The sequence below is a fragment of the Atractosteus spatula genome, chromosome 5, assembly GCF_055471065.1.
Source record: "Atractosteus spatula isolate fAtrSpa1 chromosome 5, fAtrSpa1.hap1, whole genome shotgun sequence".
NCBI classification, from domain to species: domain Eukaryota; kingdom Metazoa; phylum Chordata; class Actinopteri; order Semionotiformes; family Lepisosteidae; genus Atractosteus; species Atractosteus spatula.
The window spans coordinates 26,937,644-26,954,853 of NC_142710.1; the positions used below are offsets into that span (position 1 = coordinate 26,937,644).

General features: G+C 42.6%; 2 protein-coding genes across 2 annotated transcripts; both read left to right on the forward strand.

The window, feature by feature from the left end:
• Window positions 1-2,412: 2,412 nt before the first annotated feature.
• ndnfl (neuron-derived neurotrophic factor, like) lies at window positions 2,413-7,436 on the forward strand. Its single transcript, XM_088917211.1, has 3 exons — window positions 2,413-2,582; window positions 3,430-3,554; window positions 5,130-7,436. Exons 1-3 carry the CDS (start codon window positions 2,413-2,415, stop codon window positions 6,503-6,505), a joined length of 1,671 nt encoding a protein of 556 aa, XP_088773337.1. The 3' UTR covers window positions 6,506-7,436.
• Window positions 7,437-11,348: 3,912 nt separating this feature from the next.
• Window positions 11,349-17,208, forward strand: dnajc9 (DnaJ heat shock protein family (Hsp40) member C9). Its single transcript, XM_088917149.1, has 6 exons — window positions 11,349-11,427; window positions 12,131-12,343; window positions 13,302-13,442; window positions 14,408-14,662; window positions 15,767-15,895; window positions 16,365-17,208. Exons 2-6 carry the CDS (start codon window positions 12,170-12,172, stop codon window positions 16,473-16,475), a joined length of 810 nt encoding a protein of 269 aa, XP_088773275.1. The 5' UTR covers window positions 11,349-11,427; window positions 12,131-12,169; the 3' UTR covers window positions 16,476-17,208.
• The last annotated feature ends 2 nt before the right edge of the window (window positions 17,209-17,210 follow it).

Here is a 17,210-nt window from a genome sequence, read left to right on the forward strand (position 1 = left end):
GTGGGTGGAGCAGGCTTGGGGAGTGATATATGAGTGCCTGTCTGAGAAGCACACATGACTCAGGTGCCCCTTGCCCTGCTGCACACAGCTCTAATTAATGGGCTGCGTCCGGGACACCGACACTGCTCCCCGCCCCTGTCTCCTCTCCTCCCTGCAGAAACCACTTCCTACACAGCACACACTGCTGAAGACGCCACTACAGAGGCAAGCTTCTCCGTCTCTGCCTCACACACGATCAGACACATTCCCATGATCAGACACAGCGTGTCTGTATACCACTCCAAAACTTTTCTCAACAGATCGAGGCCAGGAAACGTTCCGCAAGAAATGTCATGAAGGGATCAGCTTCAAGAGTATAAAGGTGACAGACCCATCCATATAGAAATGAATGAAATTGAAGCCCCTTCATCTCTCTATGCTTCCAGCACCCTCACTTAAAATAGTGCGGTTAACGAAGAGTTAACATGTGCAAGTTGTGCATCAACACCCCCTCTCCCACCCACTGTCGCTTGCTGCCCCCCCCTCCAACACACACCCGTTACCCCACCACACACACATACATACACTCACTCACTGCTCTGTGTTTGATTTGTGCAGCTCACTTACCAGACAGCTCTGATCTGGGCCGTGGGGAATATAGACTGGCCGGCGCAGCTCACAGGCTGACTGTCGATCGGAGAGACAGGCAGGCAGGGTGCAGCGTGCTCCGCAAGGGGCACAAGGACATGAACCATTCTGACAGCGTGCCCAGAGCTGGCTGTACCAGTCCCGATGAGACAGGAGCCATGAGCAGGGTTTTTGGTTTTTGACTTCTGCCGGGACGCTTTGTGTCACTTTCCTTCTGGATCGGCTCCTTGGCATTTTGGAAGAAGACTTCTTTTACCTTCTTTTCCTCCTTCTTTTTCTGACCGGACTTCAGTGGAGGGATTACCCTGCAGGATCGGAGAGAGGGGCTTTGTTACGACAAAGCCCAGACAGAGACACAGCAGCTTGCCTTTCTCGAAGTGCCATTGAGGAGAGACACACTTTCTGTAACTCAGGTGCTGCTCCTTCTCCCATCTCTCCCTCTTCCTCTACTTCTGCTTCTTTACTGAGGATGGTATGGTGCAAAGTGTGGGGCTATCAGCTAGCCAGGGCAGAGGGGAGGTTCTGACTGAGCAGACAGGTACTGACACACCGAGACAGTGGGAGAATGAGGCAGGCTACAGCAGGTGTAGAAAAATACTATAAAGGCTTAGAAGCACACTGTACTGTACATACTATGACACCCTGAACTTCTCAGTAGGCTGTGTGGGGCTCTAAATGTGGAAGAAGGAATACCCTGTTGTAAGCTTGTTCTGGTTTCTAATCAGTTCATTGCACAACAGCACAGATGTGTCCCCTCCAGCCTCTTTGAGTCATGGCCTGACAGTTACATGTCTTTCACATTTTTACATTTTAATGAATGTATTTATTTTTAGCATTGAATGCAAAATAAGGATAAGTCCAAATGTTGATTTACTCAATCTGGTTTCAAAGGCAGTATCGGTTTTTGGAAATGAGAGGTTTCAGAAATAAAACAGCATAGTGCAAAATGAACAAAATGTATTTATCTAGTGTGATGTTTAGGTAAGCTTTTAACTGGGTCTTCTGCTTGTATAAATTCAAACAGCCCAACTGCTGAGAAGCCTATACATATTTCATATAAGATATTTTCAAAGACTCAACTGTATGCTATTTAAGTAGACTGGATCTGGAACACATACACTGCCTGTATTGCTATATTCATATGTTTAAAGACCCATTTCTCACAGATGCTGAGGTGAGTAATCAACTCTCTTTGTGTCTTTTTACTTTGCTTCCTGTTCTGTGTTGTTGATAATATTCAGACTCAATGCTGTGATAACATCCCTGGGGCTGCCGAGCCTACAAAGCTAATGATGACTTTTGTAACTGTAGAAAAGTAAAAGAAAGCAGGAGAGCAGTCTTGTTTTGAATATGTGCCATCTGTGCTATGCTTTGTACTCTTAGGGAGGAAGAAAATGCTATAGTTTTTATGACACTTTCTGAAGATACTGCTTGAATGAATTATACTGTATTTCATTAAAATGCAATAAAGTGAACTAGGAACAGGACATTTTGCCTGTCAGAGCTTGCCAACTTTCTGTAAGTCTAGTAATTCTAAAAATGTCAACCTAAGGTTAGACAGACAACATCTTACCAGCATCTACAATCCAAGGATTAGTAATTGTTCCATAAAAATCCTATGTTAAAAATTGTATTCTAACATTGACAGAGAATTGACCTACATTTTCATGCTACCATGCACAGCTGTCATAAAAATCAGTTTGATTTGACAGCTGTGGGTGCACCAGGTTCTCTCCCCCGTGTCACTGTGCTTGTCCTTCCCAGGTGTCCCAGCAGGCTGCAGGAATGGCTATATACCCTCACTGTTATCTGATCCTTGCTCTGCTGTGTGGTCCAGTGTGGCTAGTGGGGCCCCCTGCTCTGTTGTCTGAAAATGAGGTCCCACTACGCCCCTCTGTCTTGCTTTCCAGGGGAAAGCTAACCCCCATCCGTCTCCCTAAGGACCAGCTACGGAGGTGAGAGGACACAGAGACACTGATAACATCAGCACTGTATTGCAAGGCAATGAATTAGGCATAGCGTTCCCACCTATATCAGTAGACAAGTCATACAGACTTCACAAACGAGGAAAATCCATTCATTTTGTAACTGAGAAGTTCCAAGCCATAACCATATCTATGGGGAAATTAAGTGTCTACACACAAAGGGCATACAGTATGTATGCAAGTTTGCAAAGGTGTCAAATTTATTTTCTTAGACTGCAGAACACTTTTCTTACAGTTTTCATAAAGCAGTGAACGAAGTGGCAACCCCAGTAGTAAAACCTATAAATTCCTGGAAATTCTTGTGTTCCACATAAGACCACATGTATGTTTCATGAAATGAGCCTACAACTACCCGATATATTTATATAACATATAGACATGTGATATAGGCTTATATCCATGTATACAGTATTACTATACTATATATAGAAAGCAAAACAAAGATGTGATTGATAAATATTAGAATGAAGGCCCATACAGTTTAGGGTGGGTGTTAAGAGCAGCAGTTCCAATGAATTATGAGTATGAAAATGAACTAGTTAATAATACTAGTTAAGATGGCATTATTTTATGACTTTGCATTCCACTCTGGTGTTAATTTATGAATTATAAAAACAATTTGATCACTGGACAAAAAGCTAAATACTCTAATAATATTAGTAATATTCAGTCCCCCAAAAAGCAGACAAAAAGAAAAGGTTGTGCCAAGGAATCACAACAGACAGAGTGTCAAACTGTTATGTACAGTTGCAAAATGCAGTCTTGTAGAGTCACTAAATCCCACCCTTCTTTTGTCTGTTATCTGGTTATCTGGCAGGCTGTATTTCACACTGCAGAAGGGAAGCCCTACATTTTCTGTGGCTGTGAGTCCATGTGATGTGCCCATTGAGTGGAGTCTGACTGCCCGGATGCTACAGAGCAAGCCAGCCACAGCCTTGCACTGTAAGTGTACACTGAACACCTGCACAGAGCGTGTGTTGTGCTGTGCACTCTGGTTGACTTCACTTGGTGTGTTCAGGGTTCTTACTTATGACAACAAAGTATAAGACATTACACGTAAGCCAGGTTATGCACAAACTGTATTAGGGTACTGAAGAATACAGATGTTCCATAATAGTTTGCTTTAAGTTGTTTTTTTTAATCAACGTATTATGGATCAAAGTACATTACACTTTTAGTAGCCCAGCTTGTAACATATCTGTTATCCTCTGTCTCCTCTGTCTCTTTTAATCTAAATTTAGTTAGACCATGTTCAGTGATAATTAAGAGCTTCTTCTCAATCTCATTTTATGCAAATTTAATAGGAAAATGCTAAAAAAGTAAATAACAGTAGATTAAACAGATTAATCATAAAAACCATCAATGGGCCAGATGGAGAATGTTGTTCATTAAATATTTGAGGAGCATAACAGACCAAAATTCATTCGTGATGACAATTGTGTTAGATAAAACGACAAAGAAGAATTAATCATTAACCTTCAGATGACATTAAATCTTGAATTAATGAAGTGTCCCCTATCAAACATGTCTCCTATTCAGGGTAATCATTTTTAATGCAATTAAATAATGATAAATAATCAGAAGTTTGGGTAAAACCATATCAAGTACAAATTCACCAAGTTGTTGCCATTCATTTTAAGATCGTAACTAGCTTTTATTTATAGATATAGATACAGATATTGATACATTCAAAAAAGGATCAAAGGTCTTTCCTTTACTGAGCTGTAAACATTCCATCATTTAAAAATAGATTTTTAAATAGTGATAAATCATTCAAGTGATAAGAATACCATCACTTAATCCACAAAGGGGCAGTATTCTTGTGCCATTTATGTGCACTTTAACAACATTAATAGCTACAGCCAGAATGTACGTGTTCCCATGAACATCATTGAAATCTTCTCCTCTATTAAGCATTCAATAAGCCATGTCGCCACTGGGATCTTCAAGATGTCTCCCAAGTATTGTTTTTTCTTACTGTCAAACTGCTCTGTGGTGTACTGCACTGCGAGTCTGACCTGCACTGCTAGTCTCTGTGTCAAGGTCAGAGAGCCACAGGGGAGCTGCCTGCTGATGCACATGACGCATTGTGGCGTGCTTTAGTAAAGAGAGGGAGTGAAAGACACACGCTAGATACACCGTATAAAACAAGACTGACACATAGTTAAGAAATGGTCAAAACAGCACATAGTGCTTTTCTGTAGCATTGTATCCCTCACAAATCTTAGTTCATCTTGTTGTCCCACATTTACAATAGTTTACATTAAGAAAATGTTGTCTAACTTTTGGAGTTTTCCACTTCCATTGGCATTCACTTTTACATTGTGTGTAAGCACATATCTGTGAAAAACGATTTTTTTGTTAAGCATATTATATACTTCGTTTCTCTGTTTAATTGGTAACACAGTAGTCTGTGGTGGAGGCTGAGGCTGGAATAAATGTTCAATGTCCCAGAGCACTTGTTGCTGAGTGTGTGAACTGGCTCCAGCCCTGGTATGAGCATTGTTCTCCATGCAGGGGGTGAGAAGAAGAGCATGGCAGAGGTGTGGTGGAGAAGCTCCGGGGCCGAGGTGCTGCTGCACACATACAAGGGCAACGCCATGGACACCTACAGCATCCCACCCCACACACAGGCCTCCTTCTACATTCTCAAGCTACGTTCGGTGGAGCAGGACACTAGGATCTTGGTGTACCTGCAGGACGGAGGGGGGTCTCTGGAGGCATTCCCCCAGCTGCCCTCAGACCCTCGTATTCGCATTGTGGGCTTGGGCATGACCAGCGTTACACTATCCTGGAGCCCCAGCCCTTCAGCCCTGGGGCACGGGCAGCAGAGGTACCACTACTGCATGCTGGCCAACCGCAGGCACAACTACAAGAGCATGTGTGCAGCGCAGGAAGCGATGCGCAAGGAGAAAATGAAGATGGGGGGAAAACAGAAGGCAACTCCGCGGCCATTTCTCAAACAGGAGTGGTGGAATTTCCCCAACAGCGGCCAGCGGTCACCTTCGGCCCTGCAGAGCGAGTCCCTGGCTGTGCTGCATGTCTGCACGGGCACAGAGACTGTGTACACGGTGTCGGAGCTGTCCCCAGACACGCAGTACTACTTCGACGTGTTTGTGGTGGACCAGCTAAACGGCACCAGCGTGGCATACACAGGCACCTTTGCCCATACACACCAGGAGCCCCGGCCCCCCGTGCAGCCACTGGGCGAGGGCGAGCTTAGGTGGGTGACTGTCCGAGGAGGGGGAAGGCCGGGTGAGCACCTCAGCTTCCGTCCCCGGGGCTGGCAGCAGAGCGCCCTCCTCACCCTCCAGAAATGTGGCGCAGGGAAGGTGCGAGTCACTGTCACCAGCAAAGCGGACCAGCTGGCGTCCCAGGAGTTGAGTGAAGAGGTGACTCAGATCTGGGTGCAAGGAAAGCCCACTTACGTGATACACCTGGAGACTGCGCTGCCGGTGGGACCAGCAGTATCAGGGCAATGGGGAACTGCCGTGAAAATCCAGGCCTCCTCTGCGTACCACCGCCAGGCTGCCCCCCTGCTCCCGGCTAGCCTGCAGATTAAGTCCTTCAACAAGCTGCGCAGCTGTCATTCGGTCACGCTGGCCTGGCTGGGGACAGAGGAGAGGAGCCTGTACTGCGTGTACCGCCACAAGCTGGAACAGGGCGAGGGGGGGGGCACAGGGAGGTGCATTGGGCCAGAGTCTAGAAGTGACGTGGAAAAAGTGCTCTGTAAATATTTCCAGGAGCTCAATCCCCGTCGAGCCGTAACCACAGCCACCATTGGAGGTCTGGAGCCTGGCATGGCCTACTTGTTTGATGTCTATCTCATGAGACCCTGGGGGATTCCAGTCAAATACCTCAGCAAGGTGGTCCGCACCAGGAGAGAATGCTGAATACATTCAAAACTCACTTTCTGTAATTGACAGGACTCCACCTCAACAGCACCAATGAAGGCACTCCACAACACAACAGGCAGCTACCTTGGGGAAACACCATTAAACCCATTTGTGTCTCATATGATGTCTTATAAGCATTTCTCAGATCAATTGTATTAAATCTGCTTCACATGCTCCAAAAAAACTGGAAAACCCCATCAGCTGCCCCTTTCACAACCATTGTCTTTGTCTCCCAGTGTGAAGGCAGGGAAAAGATCACTTCAATATCTCTGTAGCAGTGAGATATTCTGCTATGCATTTTTCATAAAGATCTAGCTGATAATGTGCCTGGCAGAGCAGGACGGGAGCTTGCATGAGAGTTGTCCAGCAGGAGGGCTGGAGATGACGGTAGAGAAAATGAAGGTGTGACCTGCCTCAGCAGTGCTGGGACATTTGAACCGTCACTATGGAAAGCCCAGGGAGATCTCAGTGTTTAAATTATGGTCCATTTAAAGACACACCAGAATGCATTACTTAACACTTTTAATGTGCTGTCAATTAGTATGTGGGTGGGGAACCTGTGAATCGGTATGTGTGTTATAAAATTGTTGCCCAAACAATTTACCATATTTCAGTTTCCTTGGAATATCCTTGGAATTCAAGCAAGCACCAATGTTATAATCATAATTATAACAGACACACACAGTATGCATGTACTTTATAGTACAGGTATGTGAAGACCTAGGTTGATTGCATGCTCTGATTATTATAGCTCTTACAATGAACTGTAAAATGTATTTTTTTTTTGCATATGACTAATTTTCAAATGCATTCAAATGCATTTGAGGACTTTTAAATGTACTTTGTGTATAATTTAATTCTTTTCTGAATTAATTCATAGCAATAGGCTTTATTTTGTATGTGTTTAGCTGAAATAAAGTGCTTCCATCAAATGCTAATTTGACTGTCTGGTCCTGTTTGATCCATTTTACTTGGACAAAAGATGAGATGACTTATTCACTTGGTCTTGATAATACACCAGTCCCATTTTAGTTTTTAAAAGTACTGTGTTATATTATATTGACGACTATAGGCTAGGCCTGAATAATAACACAAAGTATGGTTTTTGGTATACCATTGAAATCATGAAAACATTTGCAAAGCACATTTTACTGTCCTTGAGTGAAGTTTAAAATTGCTTTTAGCTATAAAGCCATGCTTTTAAAGTAGATGCAAAGGGATATTCAGATCAAAGTCAGCATTAGACACAGCATTTACCCGTATTAAAAGTGTCCGTCATAAAATAAAGCATAAAACAGCTGGAGTTTTTTAGTTCTAAATGCAGAAATAATAAAGAATTCTGTTTTTTTGGTGTAAATTGTAAAAAGTAAGTGGAGTTCATCAAACAGATACAAATGCACCGAGTAATGAAGGAAGACTGGAAGACTAATGACACCTTTATCCAGCTGATGAATAGTTTGCAGCTCTACTGTGGGCTGGGTTCCACAAGTAGCTGTAACTAATTACGTGTTTGATTTGGAGCAGTTAAATCCTGATGACATAAAGAGCACCAGGCATGGGCCCCCGCCTGCAGACCTGTGCACCTCTGTAGAAATTGTATTTCCAATGAAAGGGTAAGGAGCTTTGATTCATGAAGTGCCTGCTGCAACGTGTCCATCTGTTGGTGTGCACGCACTTCTGTGTCTGTTTCCTGTGGGTCCCTTTGTCTGTCTGGTTTGTGACAAAAAACAATTCTGAACCAAAAACACCTGCCGACGCTTTCAATCCATTCAGCATCACTGGAGCCCTTGAGTTCATCCAGGTGGACCGTGTGCTGTTCATCCAATAGCGGCATTTTGCAGAGATACTGACCCTTGTTGTATTTCAGAAAGAAGTCTGCATCAAGACACAGGACAGCAACAGAGTGAGAGCAACAAGAGGAGTGCAAAACGGTATTTTCAATAAAATAAATAAAAAAATATATCAGCAGTTGAAAAAATTGGAAACAAATATTGAATCCAAGGAGGCAAGTGACTGTTTAAGACAGACCGAAAGAGTGGCAAACCTAAAGGCAGGGAGAAATGGATTCTGGAAATCTAAATTCCGGGAACTGTGTGGAGAGCATGAGGTGGAGACCTGGAGAAAAACAAAACAAAGATAATGAGAAAGCTAGTCGAGGTCTGCAGTAGGAGATATAGAATCTAGGAATCAAATTAAGGAAAGAGTAAAAACTTGTATTCGGCACACACTACACAATACTGTATGTATTGTGGCTCCAGGAGGCAGGGACAGAGATGGACAGGAGAGTTTGATTTTACTGTCTCACAGTTTTCCTTTCTGTTACCACTACTTTGTGTTGTACTGGTCCTGTTTGTTCCTGTCCTATCTGTGACTCAGCCTTCCTGAAACTCTGGACTGCCTACTCACTGATATTCACTCCTGCTCCTGGAGGGACCTTCATGAAGTGTCTTCTGGTTTTCCTCACACCCTGGACTTTTAATGCCTTAAATTAAATCACGTGTGCACTTAAAGGGTCTTTATTTATACCACAGCTTCCTACGTCACCTGTAAAACCTGATGGACTGCAGACCTCCGGGAAAAGAAGTGAATACAACTGCTCTAGCACTTTTCTAGGAGTGCTGCCATCTGTGTTCTCCTGCAATAAACTGGATGTTGCTCCTCCTTGTGAGCAGAAGGACTCACAGCTTATTTCATCCATCCACCCATTTTCTAACCAGTTTATCCAATACAGGGTTGTGGGGGAGCTGGAGCCTATGCTGGTAAGGGGTACACCCTGGATGGGACGTTAGTCCATCAGTAGCCACAGCACCCAGAGGAAACCCACACGAACACAGGGTAAATTGCTGTGAATCCTTTCAATCTGGTGTTATATATTATTATCACACAGAAATATAATAACATTTCTAATATGTCAAACTGTGAATAGAATACTTAAAAATAAATGATATGTGAATATAGGAACTATTTAACAAAGGCCTAATACACAATTTATAGATTAGTTTCAATTTTTAAAACCTCCTCTGTTTCAACGCCTCACAAAATCATATGGCAAAACTGTAGAAAGTTTTCAGGTTTCACCACCTACCAATAGTTACGTATGATGAAATACAAATAAGGTATATAGATTTTTTTCTTATGAACTTTTTTTTTAATTGAACACTGTAATAATCAAATTCAGTCTCTTTATTTAGTTCTTAATGGAAGCATCTTTGGCAACAATTACTGATGAGCATACAGTATGTTTGGCCTCTACTAGCTTTGCATATTGGGTTGGTTCAAATATGTCCACCCCTACTGTCAAAATCGTCCCAGCTCTGACACATTTGTTGGGGAGCATTGATGGACAGCAATCTCCAAGTCTAAACATACGTTTTCTGTAGGATATAAGTCAAAACCTTAGCTGGGCTACTCCAGAATATAAATTTCACCTTGTCAAATTATTCCAGTGTAATTCTGGCAATGACTTTGGACTAGTGAACAACAGCTCTTGGCTGACTAAAGCAAGTTTTTTACCTCGTATTTGTTTGTCACCTGCGCTTTGCATCATCCACTGTCCCTCAGCCCTGACAAGCCGCCCAGCCCCTGCTGATGGGAAACATATCCCGATGCTGCCGCCCCCGTGCTTGACACTGGACATGGTGCTGACTGGGTGATGTGATGGACTGAGCTTATGCCACAGGCAAAGCTTTGGTCTTTTGGACCAGAAAGTTCACTTTTTGTACGACGGGACTACAAAATCGTCTCCCACTTGTGTGCTTTATTATTTACATGCTTATACAGTGATTCTTTTGACATAATGGTTTTTGTCTTGCCAGTTATCCATAAGGCTCAATTTGGAATAGGGACCACGGTATAGAGATGATCCCCATCTCAGCCACAGAACTTTGCCAGGCTTGTTGGCTCCACAGGGGCAATCCTACTACAGTAATCCGGCAGCTCACTTTGGAAGAGTAGCTTGAACTGGGTGTTATCTGGGCAGTATAATGCATATTCCTCTTAAGAATGATCAGCAACTGTGAAATGTTGAACTTTGCCAGAGCTGTGCTTTTCTACCACTTTAACCCTGACTTCTTGGCATGTTGTATCTCTGTTGTAAGTTATGGCTTCAAATTCAATACACACTGTATCTGAGGGAACTTTCATTTCAAGAAGAACCACCTTTATTACATACTGAAACAATTACACTACTTTTATGAAATTTTAAATGAAACTGATCTGATCTTGGCTAGCAAAGGGTTGAATAATTGTGCAATTGAAATTCTTGTAATTTTATTTAAATTTAATGTACTGTACCATATCGGTGGCAGAAATACAGTATTTTTCTCTGGCTCTAGTACAAGCCAGACCATGTAAAGGTTTATTCCATGGTGAAAAGAGAAGAAAAGAAACACAAAGTTTCGGCTGCGGAGCCTTCTTTGGGTTACTTGAACTACGTGTATAAATGGTCTAAGACTAAAAATAAGAGATGCCCATACGATAGTTGTTCAGCTCAAAAAAAGTGTCCTGAGACTGTCTAAAGGATCCTCTGGAAACAAAAATACTGCATCGTCTAAAAACTACAAATGGGTAGAGACAGCAGTTTATCTGCTTTGATGAAGGTGAATCTGTCCTGTAATTTTCATTAATGTTCAATTACTTCAAAACAAAAATAATTATAGGATTAGATTCTGGCTTGATTTAGGTTTTAGATTCTGGTTTGATTTAGGAGGCTGTCCAGTAACCTAATGAGGAATAACTTATTAATCGACGAGTCTGTACCTAGATGCATAAGCTTTTTTTTTTGCAGTTTAATCTTTGGCGTGGACGCGCTTGTAAGGACGTGCGCGCTCACACACGGTCTTACGTAGTTACGTCCCGCGCCAAATTTCGGAGCTGCAACGGCGGATAGAAGTGGAAGGTTTAGGACTGGATATAAATTGGTAATATAGGTTGTTTTAATTCGATTTGATCGATTCTTTGATGTTTTATAGCTTAGTAAAATCCGGTAAACCGCTGGCGGTCAGGTGAAAGAGCTGGGAGACCGTCTATACAATACTTAGTTGTTAGGCCAAATCAATTTAAACAAATTTCTGCGTTCGCTGCTGGTACACGAACTTTCGCAGTGTTTGGAATCGGTGTTGTAGATGCAGACAACGCTAGGATGCAGACTAAAAGTCTGTTTATTGTCGATGTTTCATTTGTATTACGAAACATCAGTATTTTGTTATTATGCAGCTGCTGTCGGCATTCATGTTATATAATACGTAGTCGTCTTTTTTTCCCCCTGAAAGCTGTTTCTTAGTAAAAGACAGACTGTTCAGATGGAGTACTAGCGTCAGGGCAGTCCTGCATGGTCTTCTGCTTTTCGCACCGTTTCATTAAGTGCGTCGTGTGGACTCCCTAACGTTGAATCCTCGACCTGCGCCCCCCCGGCTGCAGGGCGTGATTCCTCGGTGAGCTGGGCAGGTGCTTTCGGAGCTGCTGGCGCACGTGCCCGTGGCTCCGCTGCTGGGCGTGTTCGTGTTCGTGTTCGTGTTCGTGTTCGCCTCGCGTGTCGGGGTTTGTTTGCGACTGGTGCTCGTGAGCTTCAGCCGATAGCAGCTTGTGCCCGCGCGCAGGTTCACTCCCTCTTTTCCCCGTCAGCGGTGCAGTTTCCCGGTCAGTCACCGACAGCCGAGCGCGATGGGCTTGATCGACCTTTGCCAGGAGCTCTTCGGCTCTCCGGACCTGTATCAGGTTCTGAGGGTGAGCAGGGGGGCGTCAGGCCCGGCAATCCGCCGCGGGTATTACAAGGTGTCGATGGAGGTCCACCCGGATAGAGCCCCCAGTGACCCGCGGGCCACCGAAAAGTTCCAGGTAAGAGAAGGAATACAACCAGAATAACATTCTCCCCCTGCGCTGCGGCGGTTTGTTTCTGTAGGTTTTATGTCCTTCCAGCATGGGGGTATGTCCGGCTATCCACACCTCGCCCCAAATCCGGAAAACTAACCACTGCGCCACCAAGTCTGTATAAAAACAAACCTGTATGTCTGCAGTCCATCAGACTTCACAAAAGTGCCATACCCTGCTTTCCTTGCTTTTTTTTACGTCAGACATGCAGCCAGAAACAGGCGAACTGGATATTACGCGAACTCATGTGACCCAGACATGTAATTTACATGTGGCGTGGTACAGTAAGCCCTTCTCCAATGCATACTTGGATTGGACACGAAAAATATCAATCAGAACAAATCTGTCAAATATAAAAAAAAAAATGACTACCCACCATCTTCACTCTTACTATTATTAATGTGGTCAGCTCCTCCGCATCACCACACAGGGCCCTCTCTCTGTCGCTGTGGGAGGTGTGAGGTGTGCGACTTGCCACGAGGCGTTCAGTTAAGATGATTGCCGTTTTGCCTCTTTTTGCACTTCTGTTTTGATCAGTACCCTCACAGAGCAGAAAGATTCACAGCTCAACGCAGCTGCAAGCGATATTAGCAGAGAAGGTGAAGATTCTGGACAAGGTGTATGAGACTGTGCTCCGTTTTCACCATTCAGAGACCAGTGCTTCCAAATTTGACATGTACATATGGTGACTAAAAACTGTTCTGTAATAGAATTATTATGCAGTATAGACGGGGTCATTCATTAGTGTGCAATGTAGGTATTAATGAGTGGTCACCTTCATGCGTCCCTGTTAATTTTGCAAGGTGTAAAGACTGCTTTGGAGGAATGTAACAAACAGGCTGGACAGGGGGTTACTGTGGCTGAACCTATTTGGAGCTGTACTGTGCGGTATGAGCCAATGTGACGGTGTGCTGCTGTGCTGCAGACTCTGGGGAAGGTGTACGCCGTACTGAGTGATGCGGAGCAGAGAGCAGTGTACGACGAGCAGGGCATCGTGGACGAGGAGGCCGACAGCCTGCAGCGGGACCGCTGCTGGGAAGAGTACTGGAGGCTGCTCTTCCCCAAGGTAACTCCATCAGGGTGCCTCGGCTGCAGTGTGGAGTCCCAGTGGACTGATAGTTTCGTGTGGAACATGATTTGCTGATCATCACTGATGCTTCCTTCCACTGGTTTGGCTCCTGGAGTCAATTTGTAAATCTTCAAGTTTTTCATCCCTCTTACTCGGGGTGTAATCACTGGCTTTTTTACTGTTTAGTTTTGATGTGTTGTGTCATGATTAAATTATGGACTGCCGAGTTGCACGTTATCCTGTTTGTTAAAGCTTCTCGAGCTGAGGTCAGATGAGACTGTGGTGTTTGCAGGATTCTGGCACAGACAGACAATCCCTAGTGTGTTGAATGGGATCTCTCAGGATCATCAATGGAAATGGTTTACTTGAGCATTCACTGGACAGCATTACTGCTTTTAAAATTTTTAGAATTTTTATTGTCTTAACAGTTGGTATATTGCCAGTTTATCATTCATGCCTGTTTGATTTGGTGGGGGGTATTCACTGAAAACTATTTTGCAAAGGGATCTAAAACTTTTTTTCAAAAAACAGACGTTAGACACTCCCTGTGACAGATGACTATGGCTGTCTCACTAACATTAGTCCTACTCTATTACTCAAATACATTGGCATGTTTAGCAGTGATGAAAACCATCGTGTTTCTTGCTTATCGACGAGTGATGCACACTGCAGGGTGTGTTTGGATGAACTGCTTCAGGAGAGGCCTATATTACACTACTGCCACATGTTCAGAATAAGGAGCATGTTCAGATTATTTGTAACCATTGTTATGTTCACTGTTTCTTTGTTAGGGATTGTTGTGGGAGTTTCTGATGAGATCCCTCCATGCAGTTGCTAGCTTTGTTGTTGAAATTTACTTTTTAAAACACTGGTGCATTTTAATTCTATTACTTTTGCTTTTATCTTTCCACTAAATTTTTAACATTTAAAACTTTACCCCTCTTTTCCTCTTTGATGCCTAGCTGACAGTAGAGGACATTGTTAAATTTGAGAACAAATACAAGGGCTCACAGGAGGAGAAGAACGATGTGCATCAGCTCTACCTGAAGTTCAAGGGCAACATGGACAAGATCATGATGTCGATACTGTGCGGCACCTATGACGACGAGCCTCGCATACGTGACCTGATCCAGGGAGGCATAGATGCTGGGGACCTGCCTGCCTATGAAGCCTTCACCCACGAGCCTGAAAAAAAGAAGGTGGCACGCAAACGAAAGGTATGTTTTTCTTCTCTTCTCCGCATGGAATAAATCCTTCCTTTTCAGCCCACGCATGCGGACACAGCTCCCTACTTGAACTAAATGTTTTTGTAGTGTCTTCCACCAGGAACTTACTGTGTTAAGTTTCTGTGTTTATTCTATGATTAACCTCCCTTTTAAAATTTATGCTGTATTGCAGTCTAGTCAAAATGCAATAACTTATTTCTCACTGGGTATAGGTTGACATTATTTACTGTAATTATTTTTAAAATCATAATTGTGAATATTTTAAACAACATGCAGTGAATTTCTGTACTGTTGAAAAGAATATTGTAGGGTTAATATCAGTAATCTGTCACCTGAAAACATTTTGAAGGATGGAGACAACTGTGGCTGTGACATTAAGTGAAAAGCATCTCACTGTGTTTTGTAGTGAGCAGAGTTTAATGTTTTAACTGAAAAACAGTTGGCTAAATTTAAATTTTAAAGGCACTTCGATGTATGAACCAGAAGGACACAAGTGGAAACTGTGAAAATGTATTTAAACCAGAGAACATGAGGTACTTTTTTATCCAAAGGGTTGTGGCCATATGGAACAAGTCACCCAGGCAGTACCTGAGTATTCGTTAAGGCCAATACCCTTGACTGCTTTCAAGAAATGGCTGGATGAGATCCTAGTTTCAATCAACTGCTAACAACCAAACAAGCTAGATGGGTCGAATGGCCTCTTCTCATTTGTTCTTATCATGGTGACCAAAATGGCACACAGTATATTAAAGATATTACTAATACACTGTAGTTAAAAGCTCCTAGACTCATTTTGTCTATGACAATTGTTCCTAATATTGTTTGACTTTTTATTGTTTTTTCACATTGGTGAAAATGCCAACATGAACATCTAAATGATTTTCATTTGTACCTTCTTCAAGCTCAGTTTCTATTGGTCATTTCTGTTACCAGTGTAGTGAACCTGTGCAGAACAGAAACCTTCCATTCAGATTCTCCTGTCCTAAAATTGAGACCTACATCTGATGAATAGAAATTGATATTGTTTTTGAATACATGCACACTTATGCATGTTGTTTTGAAGTTAGTTTTGTAAACTTGAACTTTTATCAACAGGCTGAGAGAGAGAAAAGGGAAGCAGAAAAATTAATAAAGGAACGGAAACAGAATGAAGAAGCAGAAAAATTAATGAAGGAACAGAAACAGAATGAAGAAAAGGATCAAGATCTGGTGGCAGCATTGCAGGTAAGATGTTGACGTGTCTGCTCAGAGTGTCACACAGGCTGTGCACTCTGTATAACTCTCCATGTTCAGCCGTGAGGATTTTCAAGTGCCACGTTTTGCTGTAGTAGTCTTGAATTGCTTTAAAACAAGACAGCAAGGCTTTTGTACCATGTCTCAGCAGAGGTGCACTGATCAGAGTTTGGTATGCTGTGCCTTTAACTTAAAGACAGGCAGAGTTGGTGCTCCTCATGTTAAGCTTCCCAACAAAGCAGATTTCAGTTGTTGCATTTATGACAGATTGAACTTCAGCCTCGTTGAAGTTATTGGAGATGAGTAGAAGCCAACCAACGACATTTTTCCAATGTAAACGATCGGACAGTTGAAATAATCATGGGACAAGGTTAGATGAAAGTGTGAAATGTACTGTTCAATACTTAAGTATTTTAAAGCGCAGCTTTAGTAATGTTTTCCATCTCATTTTTTTCCCTAGACAAGGCAGAAGTCACGGGAACAGGAATTTAACTCCCTTTTGTCAGACCTGGAAAATAAGTACTGTAAGAAAGGAGCCAAAGGAGGGAAGGGAAAGAGAGCGAAAAAGTAACAACTCTAGAGGCAGTGTTGTAAATAATTTAGGGCTTGCATTAAGAGGCACTTGTCACCCTGCAACCACACACTAGTCACTAAAAGCTCAGGATTGAAAGATTTAACAATGTTAAATGCAGCTGAGAGCGCATTTTTTTTCTCTATAAATGTGTCTACCTAGAACACAACTATTTTTCTTTTTAACTGTTTAAATGTCCAAGTGAGGTTTTTTTTTTGCTTTTCTCATCTCGGTCACTAAGCTGGGCTCTCGTTCTAGTGCTAGTGTAAAAGTTCCTGAAAGTATATCAGAGAACTTAGTGTTTGATCAAGACAGTTTGATCTAAGTTTAAGGGTGTATAGGTGTATAGTTAATGTTTGTTGTTGTGAAATTGCTGTTATCTTACTAGAATCACAACAGTTATTAAAGAAAGGTGTTTTGCAATTGTGTATTCAAGGATTTGTGTTCATAAAGCAAGTTAAATTGTTTACATTAAGTTTTAGGAGAATTTTTCTAAATCTATATTGGATGGAAATTTTGATCTGCTCACCAACTACAAACCCAGAATTTGACGAAGGGCCTCTGTCAAAGACAAAGCCATTTTGTTTGAATATTGGCTTTCTAATTTAAGATTTGGTGGGTGAGAGTTTATATAGTCTAGGCCCTTTTTTCTGACAGGTTGTTTGTTGCTTTTAATATAGCAATTTATTTTACCTGCTGTTGTATTTGTATGCAAATTAAAAAATTCATTTCACA